Genomic DNA, 14,891 nt, shown 5'->3' with positions numbered 1-14,891 from the left:
ACAGAGGGAAAAAAAAAATTTTTTTAAAAGGAAAAGTTAGAAATGGAAGGGCCACCATTGTCTCTTACCTGATACAGAGTATGTATGAGCTCTGTAAATACCTGTCAAATGAACACATAAATGGAAAAACATACCATGATGAAGGATGGAAAGACAAAATGGTTAATGATGACAATTCTTCTCCAAATTAGTGATGAGTATAGTGCGACTGGTATTAAAATATCAGGGAGGTTCGGGGAATGGATATGACATAGTGAGTTATCTAGAAAGCCAGGCAGTGGCAATGTGAAAAAAAAAATCCTTAAAAAGAAGAGAAATGGATGTAGCATATCCTATGAAATGTTAAAGCATATGATAAATTGTTGATGGGGTTCACATCTCTAATCTTTGAAAAAGGACTAAGTCCTCCTTCTGGCCTGCTGTCCACTGCTGGACACCATCTCATTTCAAAGCTCCCCTTTACAATCTGAAGAAAATAACTCACGTAAGCAGCTCCACCACAGAAAAATTTGGAAGGGGGTAGCCCTGGTGGCACAGCGGTTTAGCGCCACCACCTGCAGCCCAGGGTGTGATCCTGGAGACCCAGGATCCAGTCCCATGTCAGGCTCCCTGCGTGGAGCCTGCTTCTCCCTCTGCCTGTGTCTCTGCCTCTCTCTCTCTGTCTCTCATGAATAAATAAATAAAGTCTTAAAAAAAAAAAAGAAAAAGAAAAACTTAGAAGATTTTTCAAATATCAGGGCTCTGCCCTTGGATTTTTGGATGCAGTACACCTTGGATAGGACCAGAAAATAACGTATTTTTACAAAGTTCCTCATAATTTGTGCTATTGAAAAATAGGACAGATGTTTATTTTTCTGTGGCAACAACACTAAAAATCTGACAATTCATCAGCTGAGGAAATGGGTATGACCGAGAATATTACAGAATATTTTGGCAGCTGTAAAAAAGTGATTTTAAAAAAGAACAAAGGTGACCAATATATATCAACATGGAAAACTATCCAGAATATTGTGGTTACACAGGCATATACACATGTACACACTCACTGACCTGTGCATTTTATTGGAAATCCTTATCATTTTTTAAGGCAGAGTATAAAGTTAAGAATAAAAATGTAATAAATACAGGTCATCTGACATGCAGACATTTGACGTACATGCACACACACAACTTCTACCACTAATAATGGCCTCATCAGCCCCTTACCTTGTTCCCCTTTGTTGCTCTTCCAACTGCTGTGCATATTGGCCATGAACTATGGTTTATCTCTTCTGTTTATGATTGCCCCCTTCTGAGAAATGCCCTTTGCTAATGGAAGCCATTCCACCCCCACCTCAGGGAATCATGTGGGAGGTCAGCCGTCCATACCAGGGATGGGGCATAAAACACTCCCCTGGCTTACAGGCGGGTGAGGGCTATGGATGCTCCAGAGCTCCTCATGGGATCAGGCCCAGGCTGGACCCCAGTTAAACCCATATATTTGCCTCCCTCCCACTGGCTCTTTCAAGCTCCCCTCACTATCTGCAGGTTCCTCCCAAGAGCATGCTCCCTCACTAAATCTCTCACACAATACATCCCAGCTAGTCTCAGTTTCCAAGGGGAAAAACATCTATAAGGATTCATGGCAACTTTTCGAAAACATTCTCTTGGGGGCTCCTGGGCGGCTCAGTGGTTGAGCATCTGCCTTTGGCTCAGGTCGTGATCCCAGGACCCACATCGGGCTCCCACAGGGAGCCTATTTCTCCCTCTGCCTGTGTCTCTCATAAATAAATAAATAAATAAATAAATAAATAAATAAATAAATCCTTCAAAAAATAAATTTAAAAAATTTAAAAACATTGTGTTGGAGTGTAATATGCAAAAAGAAACTTGCACACATTCTAATTACCACCTGATGGATCTTCAGGAAGTGAGCGCCCATGTCCCCAGAGCCCAGAATAAGAAGCACCTCATCATCTGTACTCCAAATCCTCCTTCATTTAGGTCTCCTCAAAGGGAAAGCTATTTCAATCTCGGATGTTGTAGACAGGTTCTGTCAGCAACTTTTGCCCACCAGGGGTTATCTCTGGACGTTAGTGTTTCTCTTTTAACCTCATGCACTTAGATGAGGCTTGCATTTATGACATGAGAGGTGAGTGACGTCTGATTCGTGGGATGAGCACAGGCCCTTATGCCTTATCCCAGGTCCTCTCTTGGGAGAGGATAAAATCCCAGACCGGCAGAATACCGGAATGCTCAAGAGATGTACTGGATTCAAATCCCAGCTCTATCACTCACAAGCTGAGTCATCTAGGGAAAATTACCTAATGCCTCTGTGCCTTAGTTTCACCATATTTAAAATGGGACCATAACAAATCCTATCTCAAGAAACTGTTAAAAGAATCAAATAAATTGAAGAAACTGCATGGTGAGGTCTGTGGAGGCTGGCTATTATTATTATTCATGGCCTCTGGTCCCACACGGCCTCATCCTCTTTGGTTTTGGGAAGGAGACCACCAGGAGGAAGGAGGCTCTGTGGATGCCAGAAGCTCAGCTGGGTCAGGACCCATAGCCGGCCAGTGAGAGGTGCCCCCTGCCCCAGCATGCACTCTGTCAGTGCTGGCTGAAAAAGTCAGAGCTCAGTGAATGGATGAATGAATGAATGTTGTTGCAGAGCCTCTAGGCACCTCCCCTTGGTTAATAAATGAATTGGTTAATAAATGAATTAATAAAGAGAAGCACTGAGAATTGCATCAGCCTCATGAGGTGAGTGGCAGCTCCTACCTATGTCATTCCCATCTATTTTTGTTTCCTACCTGGAGGTCCTAACTGGCTCCTACACCCATTCCTCCACCTCATCCAACCCCCTTCCTTCCACATGGGCTACCAGTGTGACTTCTCTGCATCTGCAAATCCCTTGAATGGCTCCCCACTGCCCATAAGACACACCCAACCCTCTGGCATGGAGCCTGGCAGCAAGAGGGGTCCTGTTAAAACAGAAGTTGGAACTGTTCCCACCTCTGTCCAGAGCTCTCCTACAGCTCCCATCTTTACTCAGGGTAAAAGCCAAATTCTTACCATGGTCAACAGATATTACATCATCCATCACCTCCATGACCTTGTCTCCTCCTACTCCCCCACCACCACACTTCTCCAGGCAACTGACTCCTATGGCTGTTCCTCACATGTGCAGAGCACACTCCTACCCCAGGGGCTTTCCACTTGCTGTGCCTTCTGCCTAGAACCTCTTCCCACTTAGACATCTGCCAGGCTCACTCCCCCACATCCTTCTTGCCTCTACTCCAACCTCTCCCTCTCAGTAGAGACTTCCCTGGATACTACCTCTACCCTGTACTTCTGAACCCCCTTCCTGGCTTAGTTTTCTCCATAGCACTTATTACCATCCAGCATGATTTGTAATTTAGCTACTTATTTTGCTTGTCTGTCCACGTTAGTGACTGTAAATCCAACAGAGGGAGGCACCATTTCTATCCCATTCACTGTCGTACTTCAGTGCCTGGAACACTGCCTGGCACATAGTAAGTGCTCCATAAATGGCTGTGGAATGAGCAAATGAGGAGGAAATCCCCAACTCACCTGCGAGTCCTCAGATTCTTCATCTCCTTCCACCGGGTTCCACTCCTGGGCCAGTCCAGGCTCTTGAGAAGAAAGACCTGAGTACAGGGAAAAGGAGCCATGAGCCAGTGACCAGGCCAGCTGGCGGCGGGTGGGGATGGGGGTTGGGGAGCTTTCCCTGCTCCTCCACCTGGCATCCTACCCCTGTCCTCCTCATTCCTGCATAACCCGCCAGCTTGCACACATTCTGGCCCATGTGGCCCAGGTGGTCACAGTGAATAGGAGACTTGAATGTGATCTGCCACCTTAGCCTCAGTTCCTTCAAATGAAGGAAGAGAACTGTTTCTTCTCTGTTTACCACAGCCTCCTGCAACACGGTAAGCTTGTCACCACTGCAGGGTCACTGCATGTGCGGCTCCAGCTGCCCACACGCAACCACCAGCTTTTCGAGTAAACGACCCCTTCTCCTGCCTCTCTCGCCCTCCCTGAGCACCCTTGGGTCCTCTCCATCAATCATCCCATTTTACTGTCTTTGGAGCTCTCATCAGACATTACTTTCCTTTTTATTTCATTAGTTGTTTATTATCTGTTTCTCCACTAAAATCTAAACTCTCCTGGGGCCATCTCATTCACTGCTTGATCTAGAGCGTCCAGCACATAGTAGGTGCTTGTGGTAATTTTTTGTCTCAAATGGCCTTCCACCCGTTCACTGATCCCTGGGTCCAGCCCTTTCCCTTGATGATGCTGCACTTGACCACATAGCTTATTTTGACCAATGGCGTGTGAGCAATTGGATGCCAGTACAGCTTACAAAGTGCTTGTGAATTGAGGCTTTCCCTCTCTTGCCATGCAACCACCCCCATGAGAAAAAGCCTGGGCTGGCCTATGGGAGACAAGTAGCCCAAAGTCAGTGCCATCAAACCACTCAGACATATAAGTGAGGTGATTGCACATCAACCAGCTGGCTTGCCAGCTCAAATGCAGGCATGGGCATTGGGAGAACTGTCCCCCGAGGCCACATCATACACTGACCTGCAGCATTGTGAGCAGAGAAACGGCTATTGCTTTAAGCCACTAAGTCTTGGGGCAACCTGCCACACAGCAAAGGCTGGGGGACACATATCTGTCCAATGAATGAGTGAAGGAATGAGTGTGTCTCTCTCCCCAAGGCTCTGCCACAACCTTCCCCCCCACCTCCCATGGGACACCTGCCCCTCACCTTTCTCATTACTGTCACAGCTGGCAGCCTCAACCTCCACAGCCACCCAGTCTTTGGTGGAGGTGATGCGCTTCTCCCAGGTCCGGCTCTCCCGGGGCAGCAGCATCTTGGTCCTCTCCGGCTCCAGCAGCCCCCGAATCTGCTCGGGCCTGAGGCTCTGCATCTTCCAAGGACGTAGGGTCTCTGAGACAAGTCTCTCTTCGGACAATCTGTCAGGTTCCTCAAGCACAGAGTTCAGAACCTGAAGGCTGACAAACATTTTAGTCAACCCACAAGTTTTTACGGAGGGCCGTCTGTGTGCCACACACTATTTCTAGGGGCCAGAGACACAGCAGTGCCAGAGGCCCAGCTTACTGCCCTTGTGCAGCTTGCATTCTAGCAGGGCCCAGTGGGGAGAGACAGTGCACCGAACGGTGCCCTAGAGGCAAATAAGGCAACAAAGGGAATAGGAGTTTCAAGGTAGGAGCCAGAGAGCAGCACCTTCACGCGCATGTTCATCCCGCAGCCCAAAGCACACAGCCAGAAGGTTTTAGGGAGACTCACCCCCCAGAATCCCTCTGGCTGCAAAGATAAGGGCCATGGTCTTCCTGCCAGCCCCCAACAGCCCCAACCTTCTCCTTTGCTGGCATAAAGGAAAACCTAGAAGCATTCCCCAGGTGGAGGTTAAAGGTCTAATTTAAAAAGAAAAGCTCTTGGGACGCCTGAGTGGCTCAGTGGTTGAGTATCTGCCTTCAGGTCAGGTTGTGATCCCGGGGTCCTGGGATCGAGTCCCGCATTGGGCTCCGCCGAGGGAGCCTGCTTCTCTCTCTGCCTGTGTCTCTGCCTTTCTCTCTGTGTCTCTCACAGATAGCAAATCTTTTAAAATAAATAAATAAATAAAATCTTTTAAAAAAATAAAGGGAAAAGCTCTTTAGTATTCTCATTCTCTATCCTGTCAACCCAAAATTCAAGAAATTGTTTGCAAGGAGCTGAGTGACACTGTGTAATCCTTTACCTTAGGACTCTACAGCTGGTTTAGCTCCTTATTCTAGGGAGCTGTCTGTATTATCAGCCTTGCATTATTTTAACCTACAGACTGCTCTGGCAAATAGTAATTTTTTTAAAGGAGTAAATCCTCTTGGTGTAGGGGGGAAAAGCTTTAAAGCATTTTCTTCTTTACTTAGGTGTACACAAATAAAAATCGTTATATCAAATTTAGAAACCACAGGGCACATAGTCTAGATCCAAAGAGACATTAGTGACTAAACAATCAAATGCAGAACACACACACAATCAATTGCATGTGGGGACCATGTTTGGAGTCAGAGTCAAAGAAACCTGGTGTGAAAAAAAAAAACATTTTTAAGACAATCAAGGAAATTGATGATGCATTGGGATTTTCGATGATGTCAGGGCAGTCTCATCGTTTCTGCTGGGTGTGGAAATGGTCTTATGGACAGGTCAGAAAATATCCATTTTATTATTTTTTTTAGAGATCTTTTTGTAGTGTGTAAAAGCCAATTAACATGATGGCTGAGATTTGCTCTAAAATACTTCTGGGGGAGCACCTGGCTGGCTCAGTCAGTAGAGCAGCCAACTCTGTCTCAGGGTTGTAAGTTCAAGCCCTACATTGGGTGTAGAACCAACTTAATACATACATACATACATACTTCTACAGCAAAGGAAAAAGACAGATCAAAGGAAGTCAGAGTAAGCAAACAAATGATGATTTCTGAACCTGCAAAGTGGGGAGATGTGGCTTTTAGGGCTATCCCTGTACCTGTGAGTAGATCTGAAATGTTTTCATGTCAGAAACTAAGACACTAAGAGCAGATATGCAGAATATGTTCTTTGCTTCAACTTTATTAATCATCATGTTGGCTTTCCTTACAGACAGGGACAACTCCCAAACCCTGGAAACCCCAGCCCCTGGCACAGCCTGCCTCCCAGGCTCCACCCTTTTCCCTCCACCGTCCACTTGTCTCCTCACCTGCACATCCAACCGGTGCTAAGCGCACCTGCTCCTGTCATAGAAAATACGGTCCCGGTCCCAGCCTTAGCTCTGCTCTGGTCCTACCCCTCTGGTCCACTCCACCATGGACCCTACCCCATCCTCCAGCTGCTGGAACCACCATCCCACTCCATCTCTATGAATTTGACTACCCTAGCTTCCCATGTAAGTGGAATCATACAGTATTTGTCCTTTTGTGCCTTGTTATGTCACGCAGCATAATGTTCTTCCTCAAGGTTCATCCAGGTTGCAGCACAGAAATTCCCTCCTTTTTAAGGCTGAACAACACATTTTGCTTGTCCGATCAATGCTGCAGCTATTGTGAATAATGCTGCTATGAATATGACTGTGCAAATATCTCTTTGAGACCCTCCTTTCATTTCTTTGGGGAATAAGCCCTGATGTGGAATTGCTGGGTCATGGGGCAATTCTCTCTCTAGTTTTTCCAGGAGCTCCATACTGTTTTCTACAGCAGCCACACCAATCCACATTCCTAATGGTGCACAGGGTCCCTTTTCTCCATATCCCCAACAACACTGGTTGTTCTCTGGGGTTTTTGATGGTAGCCGAATAGGGGTGAGGTAGTTCCACTGCCTGGATGAGAAAGTCTGGATTTGATGCTAACATGCCTTCCTACCTTCCCACCCCTGTCCCCTCTCTGAGAGAGAGCAGCTTCCTGCTCAGGCAAAGTATCCAGCCAGAAGGTGGTGCTTTCCTGTGCATATTTTTATGATTACTCTACATACTATAAACAAAGGGGGAGTGGAAGGGGGAGATACTGGTTTTCCATCTATAACAAAGCTTCCCTTTGTTATAGACTTTAAAAGTGCAATGACTCAGGAGTCCTGGTGAGAGTGTATGTTGGCTCAACCACTTGGAAAACTATTTGACAAACATCTACTAACTGAACATGCAATTTCACTCCTAGACACTCACTCAAGAGAAAGGAAAATCATGTCCACACAGACACTTGTCTTCAAATGTTGCTATTAGCCGTATTCGTAGAATACAGATGTTCATATTTTCAGACAACCCGTGTGTCTCTCAGTCAGAGAATGGACAAGTAAACCACAGTTTATTCATATAATGGAGGGTTATTCAGAAATAAAGGGTACAAACAGAAAGGATACACACTATAACACACATGAATCTAAAAGTATACGTATTAAACTGAACGAGAAAAGCCAGACACAAAGGAGAACATCCATGTGATTTCATTAATTGTTTAAAAGTGTGGAACAGGCAAAGAAATGGATGTTGCTTGGTAACATCCATTTGGGTTGGGTTGGGAACAGGGGAGGAGCAAGGGAACTTTCTTGGGGTGCTGGAGATGTTCTGTACCTTGATCTGAGTAGTGGTCCTACAGGTAGAGACACTTGTGCAAATTCACTCAGCTTTCCCTTCATTGCACTGCACACTTCATGCCCATTGCTGTGTGTTTTAGACCTCACAGAAAACAAAACTTAAATACAAATTGTTTAAATTTTGTGGAACTTTATTTGTGGTTTCCTTGCACATTTCTGTTTCATATGTAGGTAAACAAATGTTGGTTTTGAGACTTGCACATTGCATGTATTTTGTTGTGTTTTTTGAACCTCATTCTGCAGTATTTCCAACATCAATGTTTGTAACATTCAGACGTTAAAAGGACGCTTTAGATAGTGTTGGTTTCCTATGGCTACTGCAGGAAATTACCATGAATTGGGGGGCTTAAGACAATGCAAACTTATCACCTTATAGTTCTGCAACTCAGAAGTCTGAAATGGGTCTCGCTGGGTTAAGATCAAGGTGTCTCAGGGCTGTGTTCCTTCTGGAGGTTCTGGGAGAGAATCAATTTCCTTGTCTTTTCCAATATCTTAAACCACCTGTATTGCCTGGCTCCATGGCCCCTTCCTCCATCACTAAAGCCAGCATTGGCCACTTGAGTCTTTCTCATGGTGTGTCACTGTGATTCTGACTCCTCCACCTCCCTCTTCCACCTTGTAGGATCCTTGTGGTTGCTTTGCTCCTGCATAAAGAATCCAGTTTCACCACTTCCCCCATCTCCACGTCAGCTGATTAGCAACCATAATTGGCCCTCACCCTATAACCAATGTATTCATAGGTTCTGGGCATAAGGACGTAGACATCTCTGGGGAACCATCTTCCTGCCTACCACAAGAATTAAATACAAATGCTAGAAGAGAAACAGAGGAAGGGGTGTAAAGGAAAAAGAATAGGGGAATGGTAGTGTTGGTGCCAATGCGACAGAAAATAGTCGAAGGTAGGAAAGAATGGCTAGTGCTAATGGGATGCTCACAGCTGCCAGCATGGCGAGATGAGAACTTTCGGCTCCACCACGGATTCACTATGTGGCTCTAGGCAAGTGATTTAAATCCTCCACATTTCAATGTGCTCATCTGTAAAGTGGGGGTGTCGACAGTAACTGCGGCTACCTCACAGAGTCGTTGTGAGTTTTATGCAGAGACCGAAGGAGACTTTCATACACAGTGAGTGCCTGACGAGTGGAGGAACAAGCAGGCTTTTCCTCTGCCTGGCTCAACCTTGCCCTTCTGTGTTGGCCTTCGTGCTCACACCTCAAGGCTGAGCAGAGACGTCACATCCCATGAGACCCCGTTAACCTTTACCACCCACGTGTGCTTGACTGTAAATGACTTTCTCAAAGCATTTCTCAGCCAGAATTTTGTGCAAGACCTGTGCTGAGTACTGGGGACTTGGGGATGAATGCAACATGCTCAGAGGCTCACATTCTCCTGCACCAAGAGGATAGCAAGCAAAGACCAACGAGCAGAGCAGGAGACCTGGTGTCACAGCAGACAGAACACCAGCAGCAAGGCTCAACCTTCATGAGTTGGGCAGATAACACAATTGCAATAGACCTAAAAAAATAAAGATGTCTCTCCCTCCCTTTTACTTCACTATTTGAAAGTGAAAATGAAATTCGGGTCCAGAGAAATACTTCTCTATTGTAAGGAGAATGTGAGCAAATGCCAACGGATGCCTGGTATGGGCAGCGGGGATAGGGAGTAGTGGCAAGTGCGGCAAAGGAAAAATCTGGTTCCTGTCAGAAGCCCAACCAATATTTGCCCAGTTAAAACGTGCACCCAATGTCTCCTATCTTCTGATTCCTCAAAAGAACACCGGAGATTTATAGTTTCAGATGACATCTTCCCCATCCTAAAATACTTTCAGATGTTTAAAAGGAAGATATTAAGCCAGCGAGCCAAATAGGGCAGGTTGTGGGGCTGCCAATTTGCAACCTCGGTGTGCGCTGGGAAGTATGAGAGGGTGAGGAAAGGAGGCTGTAAGCATAAACAATACTTTCCGAGTATTGTTGGAAAAGTTTGTGAGAGAGCATGAGTGTGGGTCCTGTTTAGATTTTTTTTTTAATTTACTTATGATAGTCACAGAGAGAGGCAGAGACACAGGCAGAGGGAGAAGCAGGCTCCATGCACCAGGAGCCCGATATGGGATTTGATCCCGGGTCTCCAGGACGGGGCCCCGGGCCAAAGGCAGGCGCCAAACCGCTGCACCACCCAGGGATCCCCCCTGTTTATATTTTAATGTCAGCTATAATCATGTGTTTAAGCTGAGGGGGAAAAGACCTGGGAAGAGGGATGACGGAGGGAGAAGACAAGAGCCTGGGGTCCAGGTTACAGGAGCCTGGATCTAGCTGGATGGAGGGTGGGGAGGGACAGAGAGAAATATGGGGGGTGGCAGGGGTGTGCGCGTGAACGAATTCACACTTCACAGTCTCCGTGTTCTCAGCGAATCAGCAAACTGGTCATTCCCGAGAAAAAAGAAGGGAGGGGAGGTAGCCACAACTGACCCCCACTACCGAGTCGGTAACGCTGCAGCCACGGTTCCAGGAGTGCGCCACACCTTCCTAATGTAATCATCGCCATCATTCCCTGCGGCAGATACTGTTCCACGCATTTTACAGACGGAGACGGTCCTCGGTCAAAGCCACACAGCTCATCCGAGCTGGGCGGGGAGGCAAGCGCGTCCGACCACCGCGCCTGTACTCCCGGCCACTACAGAGCGGTACGCGCGCACTCAGACACACAACGGATGCACACACACGCAGGTGTGTACGGGGTGGACACACGGACCCGACGGGCTACACGCACGGGGACGGCGGATGCAAACGCCGAGACCCCCGCGAGCCCGGGCGCACGTGCGCCCAGCGACCCACGAGGTTGCGGGATGCAGGGTTGTTCCCTTCCTGGTGCAGAAATCGGAATTCAGCTGCGGTGCACCGGCCGCCGGCCGGGCGGTCAATGCTCGGAGGAGGAACAGATCCGACCCAGCCCCAGTCCAGCCCTCTCCCCGCGGACTGTGCGGAGGGAGCGAGAGACCCCCTCCCCGGACCCTCATCCTAGGACTGCCTCCAATCCCGCCCCCAAACTCTAACGGGCTCGCACAAATTCACAGGCGCGCTTCCCGGGTGGCTGCCCGCGCCCCCAGCCCCGTCTCGCAGCCCCACCTCCCGCCCGCGGGGGTCCCTCCAAGGACTCACCCTCCCCAACCAGGCCCAGTCCCGGCACTGCAGAGCTGGAGTGGCGGCGACTGCGGCTGCGCAGACTGCGGGGGTGGGGGTGGCATGTGGGGGAGTTGGGGAAGGTGGGAGGCCTTGCGGGGGAGCCGGCACCTGCTGTGGGGTAAGGAAGGGAGTGGAGGGGCCTTGGAGACAATGTGGCTGCAGTGAGGTTGCTCGAGGTATGGTGCTGTGCCCGCCGTGGGTCGGCCACAGTGGAACGAGCTGTGCATCCCCCGCTGATGGGCACGGAGGTTATCCTTAACTTCCCAGCTGCAGATCCGCGCCAAGGCCAACAACTTTCTAAGGCCCCTGAATGGCTCTCTCTTCTGCAAACCCGGTCAGGGTGGGAGGGAGGAGGGAGGAGGGGCAGGGGTGTGGCAGGCCCGGGGACCCTGAGGCCAGATCCCCTGGGGTCAGAGGCTGGCTCCGCCATTTGCTAACAGTGTGTCCATGGGTGTGTCGCTTAGCATCTCTGTGCCTCGGTTTCCCATTCTGCTTACCACCTCTCAGGATAGCTGTTAAGGTAAAAAATAAGCCAGGCTTGTATGGTTTTTAGAACAGTGCCTAATTGTTGCTACTATTATCACTGTTCAAGTTTTACAATGTAATCACTACCTGCCAAATTGCTCTGATGGAAGCTACAACAAAGTTTTAGATTTTTGATAAAGCCATAGATGGGGGGGAAAAGTCTTTCTTTGTGGTCTTATTTTCATTTCATTTCATTTCATTACATGTTTGTTGACCAGGTTTATTTTCTGCTTGTGAATTGCTTGTTTATACTCTCCCTGCTTTATTCTATTTTTATAGCTTTTGCTTCTTGATTTATAGGCATTCTTTATATATTCTGATACTGATCCTTAGCTTGTCCCTCTATCTGTGGCAGATATTTTCTCCTGGCCTTTCATTTATCTTTTCACTTTGCTTACACAGTGCCTAAAGTTTTGGATTTTGATAAAGTTCAATCTATCCATTTTTTTCTACTCTCATAAACACACTTCCCTCCACAACCTCATACTTTAGTCTTGTTTTATGTTTAGTTTGTCTGGAATTTTTTGAATAGTGCAAAGATCCAACTTTCTTTTCCAAATGTTTAGATAATTGAAGAATCCTGGTTTCCCAGAAAAACACTCAAAATAACTGTCATTTATCCAAGTGATTCGATGAGCAAAGGTATCACATGTACATTATTTTATTCAATGACCCAGAGTGGTAGGATGTTATTGTCCTCATTTAAGAGAGAAGAGAACTAAGGCCTGAAGGATTTACATGATTTGTTTAGAGGACAGATGGCAAGAACATGGGAGGATTAAGATTGGAGACTAGTTTTCTTAGGCATTTCCATGTATGTCACATAATGGGAGGGAGCTTTTTAAATTTTTTTTTCATTTATTTATTTGAAACAGAGAGAGTACACATGAGAAGAAGTTGGGGAAGAAGGAGAATAAGAAGCAGACTCCCCTCTGAGCAGGGAGCCCAACAAGGGGCTTGATCTTAGGACTTTGAGATCATGACCTGAGCTGAAAGATGCTTAACTGACTGAGCCACCCAGGCATCCTGGAAGCTTTTTTTCTTTAGAAGTTTAGAAGATGAGCTTCCAGCCATTCGGAGCACAGTTCAGTATGAATAAATGAGAGACAGATTTATCTAGAGTATGGTTCCTCATTCACTCCTCACCATTTCCTCTGATAACAAGACATTTAGTCAGGACACTAGGGAGCTACCTACCTCCTATTCATGGAGCATTTGAGGGAGTTTTAAATGCTGGCCTCCAGACCCAGATCTACCATGCACCAGCTATGTAACTTTGAGAAGTGAATTAACTGGGTCTCAGTTTCCTTATCTGTCAAATAAGGACAGTAACAGATCCTACCTCATAGTGTTATCATGAACATCGGAGTTAATACATGCACCTCATACAGACTGAGTCACTATTATTGAACAAGTTCTCCACATAGGGGAAATTCCAAATGTGACCCTGATAGTTCAAATAATTAAGAGTTGTTCTTTTTTTAAAAAAGATTTTTTTTATTTATTCATGAGAAACACAGAAAGAGAGAGAGGGGCAGAGACACAGGCAGAGGGAGAAGCAGGCTCCTTGCAGGGAGCCCGATGTGGGACTCAATCCTGGGTCTCCAGGATCACGCCCTGGCCCAAGGCGGCACTAAGCTGAGCCCCGCTCAGCTGGGCTCACTAAGCTCACCCCCGCTGAGCCACCAAGGCTGCCCAAGAGTTGCTCTTAAACCAGACTCAAGGGGGCAGCCCGGGTGACTCAGTGGTTTAGGGCCGTCTTCAGTCCAGGGCGTGATCCTGGAGACCCAAGATTGAGTCCCACCTCGTGCTCCCTGCAAGGAGCCTGCTTCTCCCTCTGCCTGTGTCTGCCTCTCTCTCTCTGTGTCTCTCATGAATAAACAAATAAAATCACAAAGAAACTCAAGTTTGAGGGGTTTCCCTAGGGTCAGAGGTAGAGGTGGGAGTGGGATGGTGGGGAGTGGGGTAGAGGGGAGTGGAGGGGAGTAGGGAGGCTACAGAATGACTTCTTAGGAAATGACTCCTTCCCAGAGCAGAAAGAGTTTCTGGAATCTTATTCTATGTCTTCCTTTGACCTCTCTTCAGTCTTTCACATTTCCTTTTCTGTCTTTGCCACGTCTCTGCATAAATGGAAACCACCTCATGACTGATTCCATTTCCATGTAATATTCACATATTAGTAAGTAGTCATTTCATTTTAAATAAATGCACTTTCCATATTTTTAAATGCCTCTTAAAAGGAAACTATGCAGTACTTTATAAGTGGAAAGCCAGTTTCATGCTTTATAAAAAAAATAGAAGTAAAATAAATTCTAATAATTCATAGCTAGAAGCTGCCACTTCATGTGGTAGATTGAATTACCCCAATTCACCATCACTCTAACTGTGATACATCTTCACTCTTCATGGCAAGTCAAGGGGTGAAGAAGTAAATTCTGATTACCATGAGGCCATGGGAAAGGTGAAGATGTGTTATGCTCATGAGCTTTTTTCCCTCTGCTGACTGCACTTTATACCCTCCACCATAATAAATCATCATTATGAGTATGCCTATATGAAGAGTTCTGTGAGTTCTGCTAGTGAATCATCAAACCTGGGAATGGTCTTGGGGACTTGCAACACAGCCGTCAAACCTTGGACAGTACTTATGGCTACTCTTCTACCAGGAGTTGAGTACTGTTGACATCTTTTTAGAGGCTCCATGAGTAACTGGAAAAAGACAAACTAATGCTAGTTGTTCATTCCTACACTCACTCACTAATTTAGTAATTCAACAAATATTTATTAAACAGCTGTTATGTTGCAGATGCTGTTTTGGGTGGCAAGACAGTTGAAGTCTGTGGCTTAATGGAGTTTACATTGTATTGAAACAAACAAGTAAACCAATAAGTATAGAACAAAATAGAGTTTGTGTTAATTCTATGAATTACATGAAATTGATCAACGTGATAATAACTGCGAGGCCACTTTAGAAGGGAATGGTCAGGAGAGGTCTTTCTGAAAAGGTGGCATTTTGAAATAAGACCCAAAAGGTGAAAAGGAACTGGTGATGCAAGAAT

The 14,891-nt window shown here is 46.6% G+C and overlaps 2 protein-coding genes across 5 annotated transcripts in view; both read right to left on the bottom strand.

Moving 5' to 3' along the window:
* Window positions 1-14,891, bottom strand: part of ZNF71 (zinc finger protein 71) — a 192,131-nt gene that overhangs the window by 128,241 nt on the left and 48,999 nt on the right. The window lies entirely within an intron of this gene.
* The window catches only part of SMIM17 (small integral membrane protein 17), a 28,124-nt gene that overhangs the window by 1,226 nt on the left and 12,007 nt on the right, over window positions 1-14,891 (bottom strand). Inside the window, exons 1-3 of one of the 4 annotated variants that reach the window (XM_041743788.1) lie at window positions 14,426-14,486; window positions 4,775-5,022; window positions 3,577-3,653 (exon numbers count right to left, since the gene is read on the bottom strand). In XM_041743788.1, the coding sequence (XP_041599722.1) occupies window positions 3,577-3,653; window positions 4,775-4,937 (240 nt within the window). In that variant the 5' untranslated portion in view covers window positions 4,938-5,022; window positions 14,426-14,486. Of the gene's footprint in view, window positions 1-3,576; window positions 3,654-4,774; window positions 5,023-11,283; window positions 11,335-14,425; window positions 14,487-14,891 lie in introns of those variants that run through there. The other 3 variants (XM_041743787.1, XM_041743786.1, XM_041743785.1) reach the window with 3 other exon arrangements.

This window comes from Vulpes lagopus, chromosome 2 (assembly GCF_018345385.1).
Source record: "Vulpes lagopus strain Blue_001 chromosome 2, ASM1834538v1, whole genome shotgun sequence".
Lineage (NCBI taxonomy): Eukaryota > Metazoa > Chordata > Mammalia > Carnivora > Canidae > Vulpes > Vulpes lagopus.
Note: the sequence above shows the minus strand (reverse complement) of the source record. Positions and strands in the feature narration are given on the sequence as shown.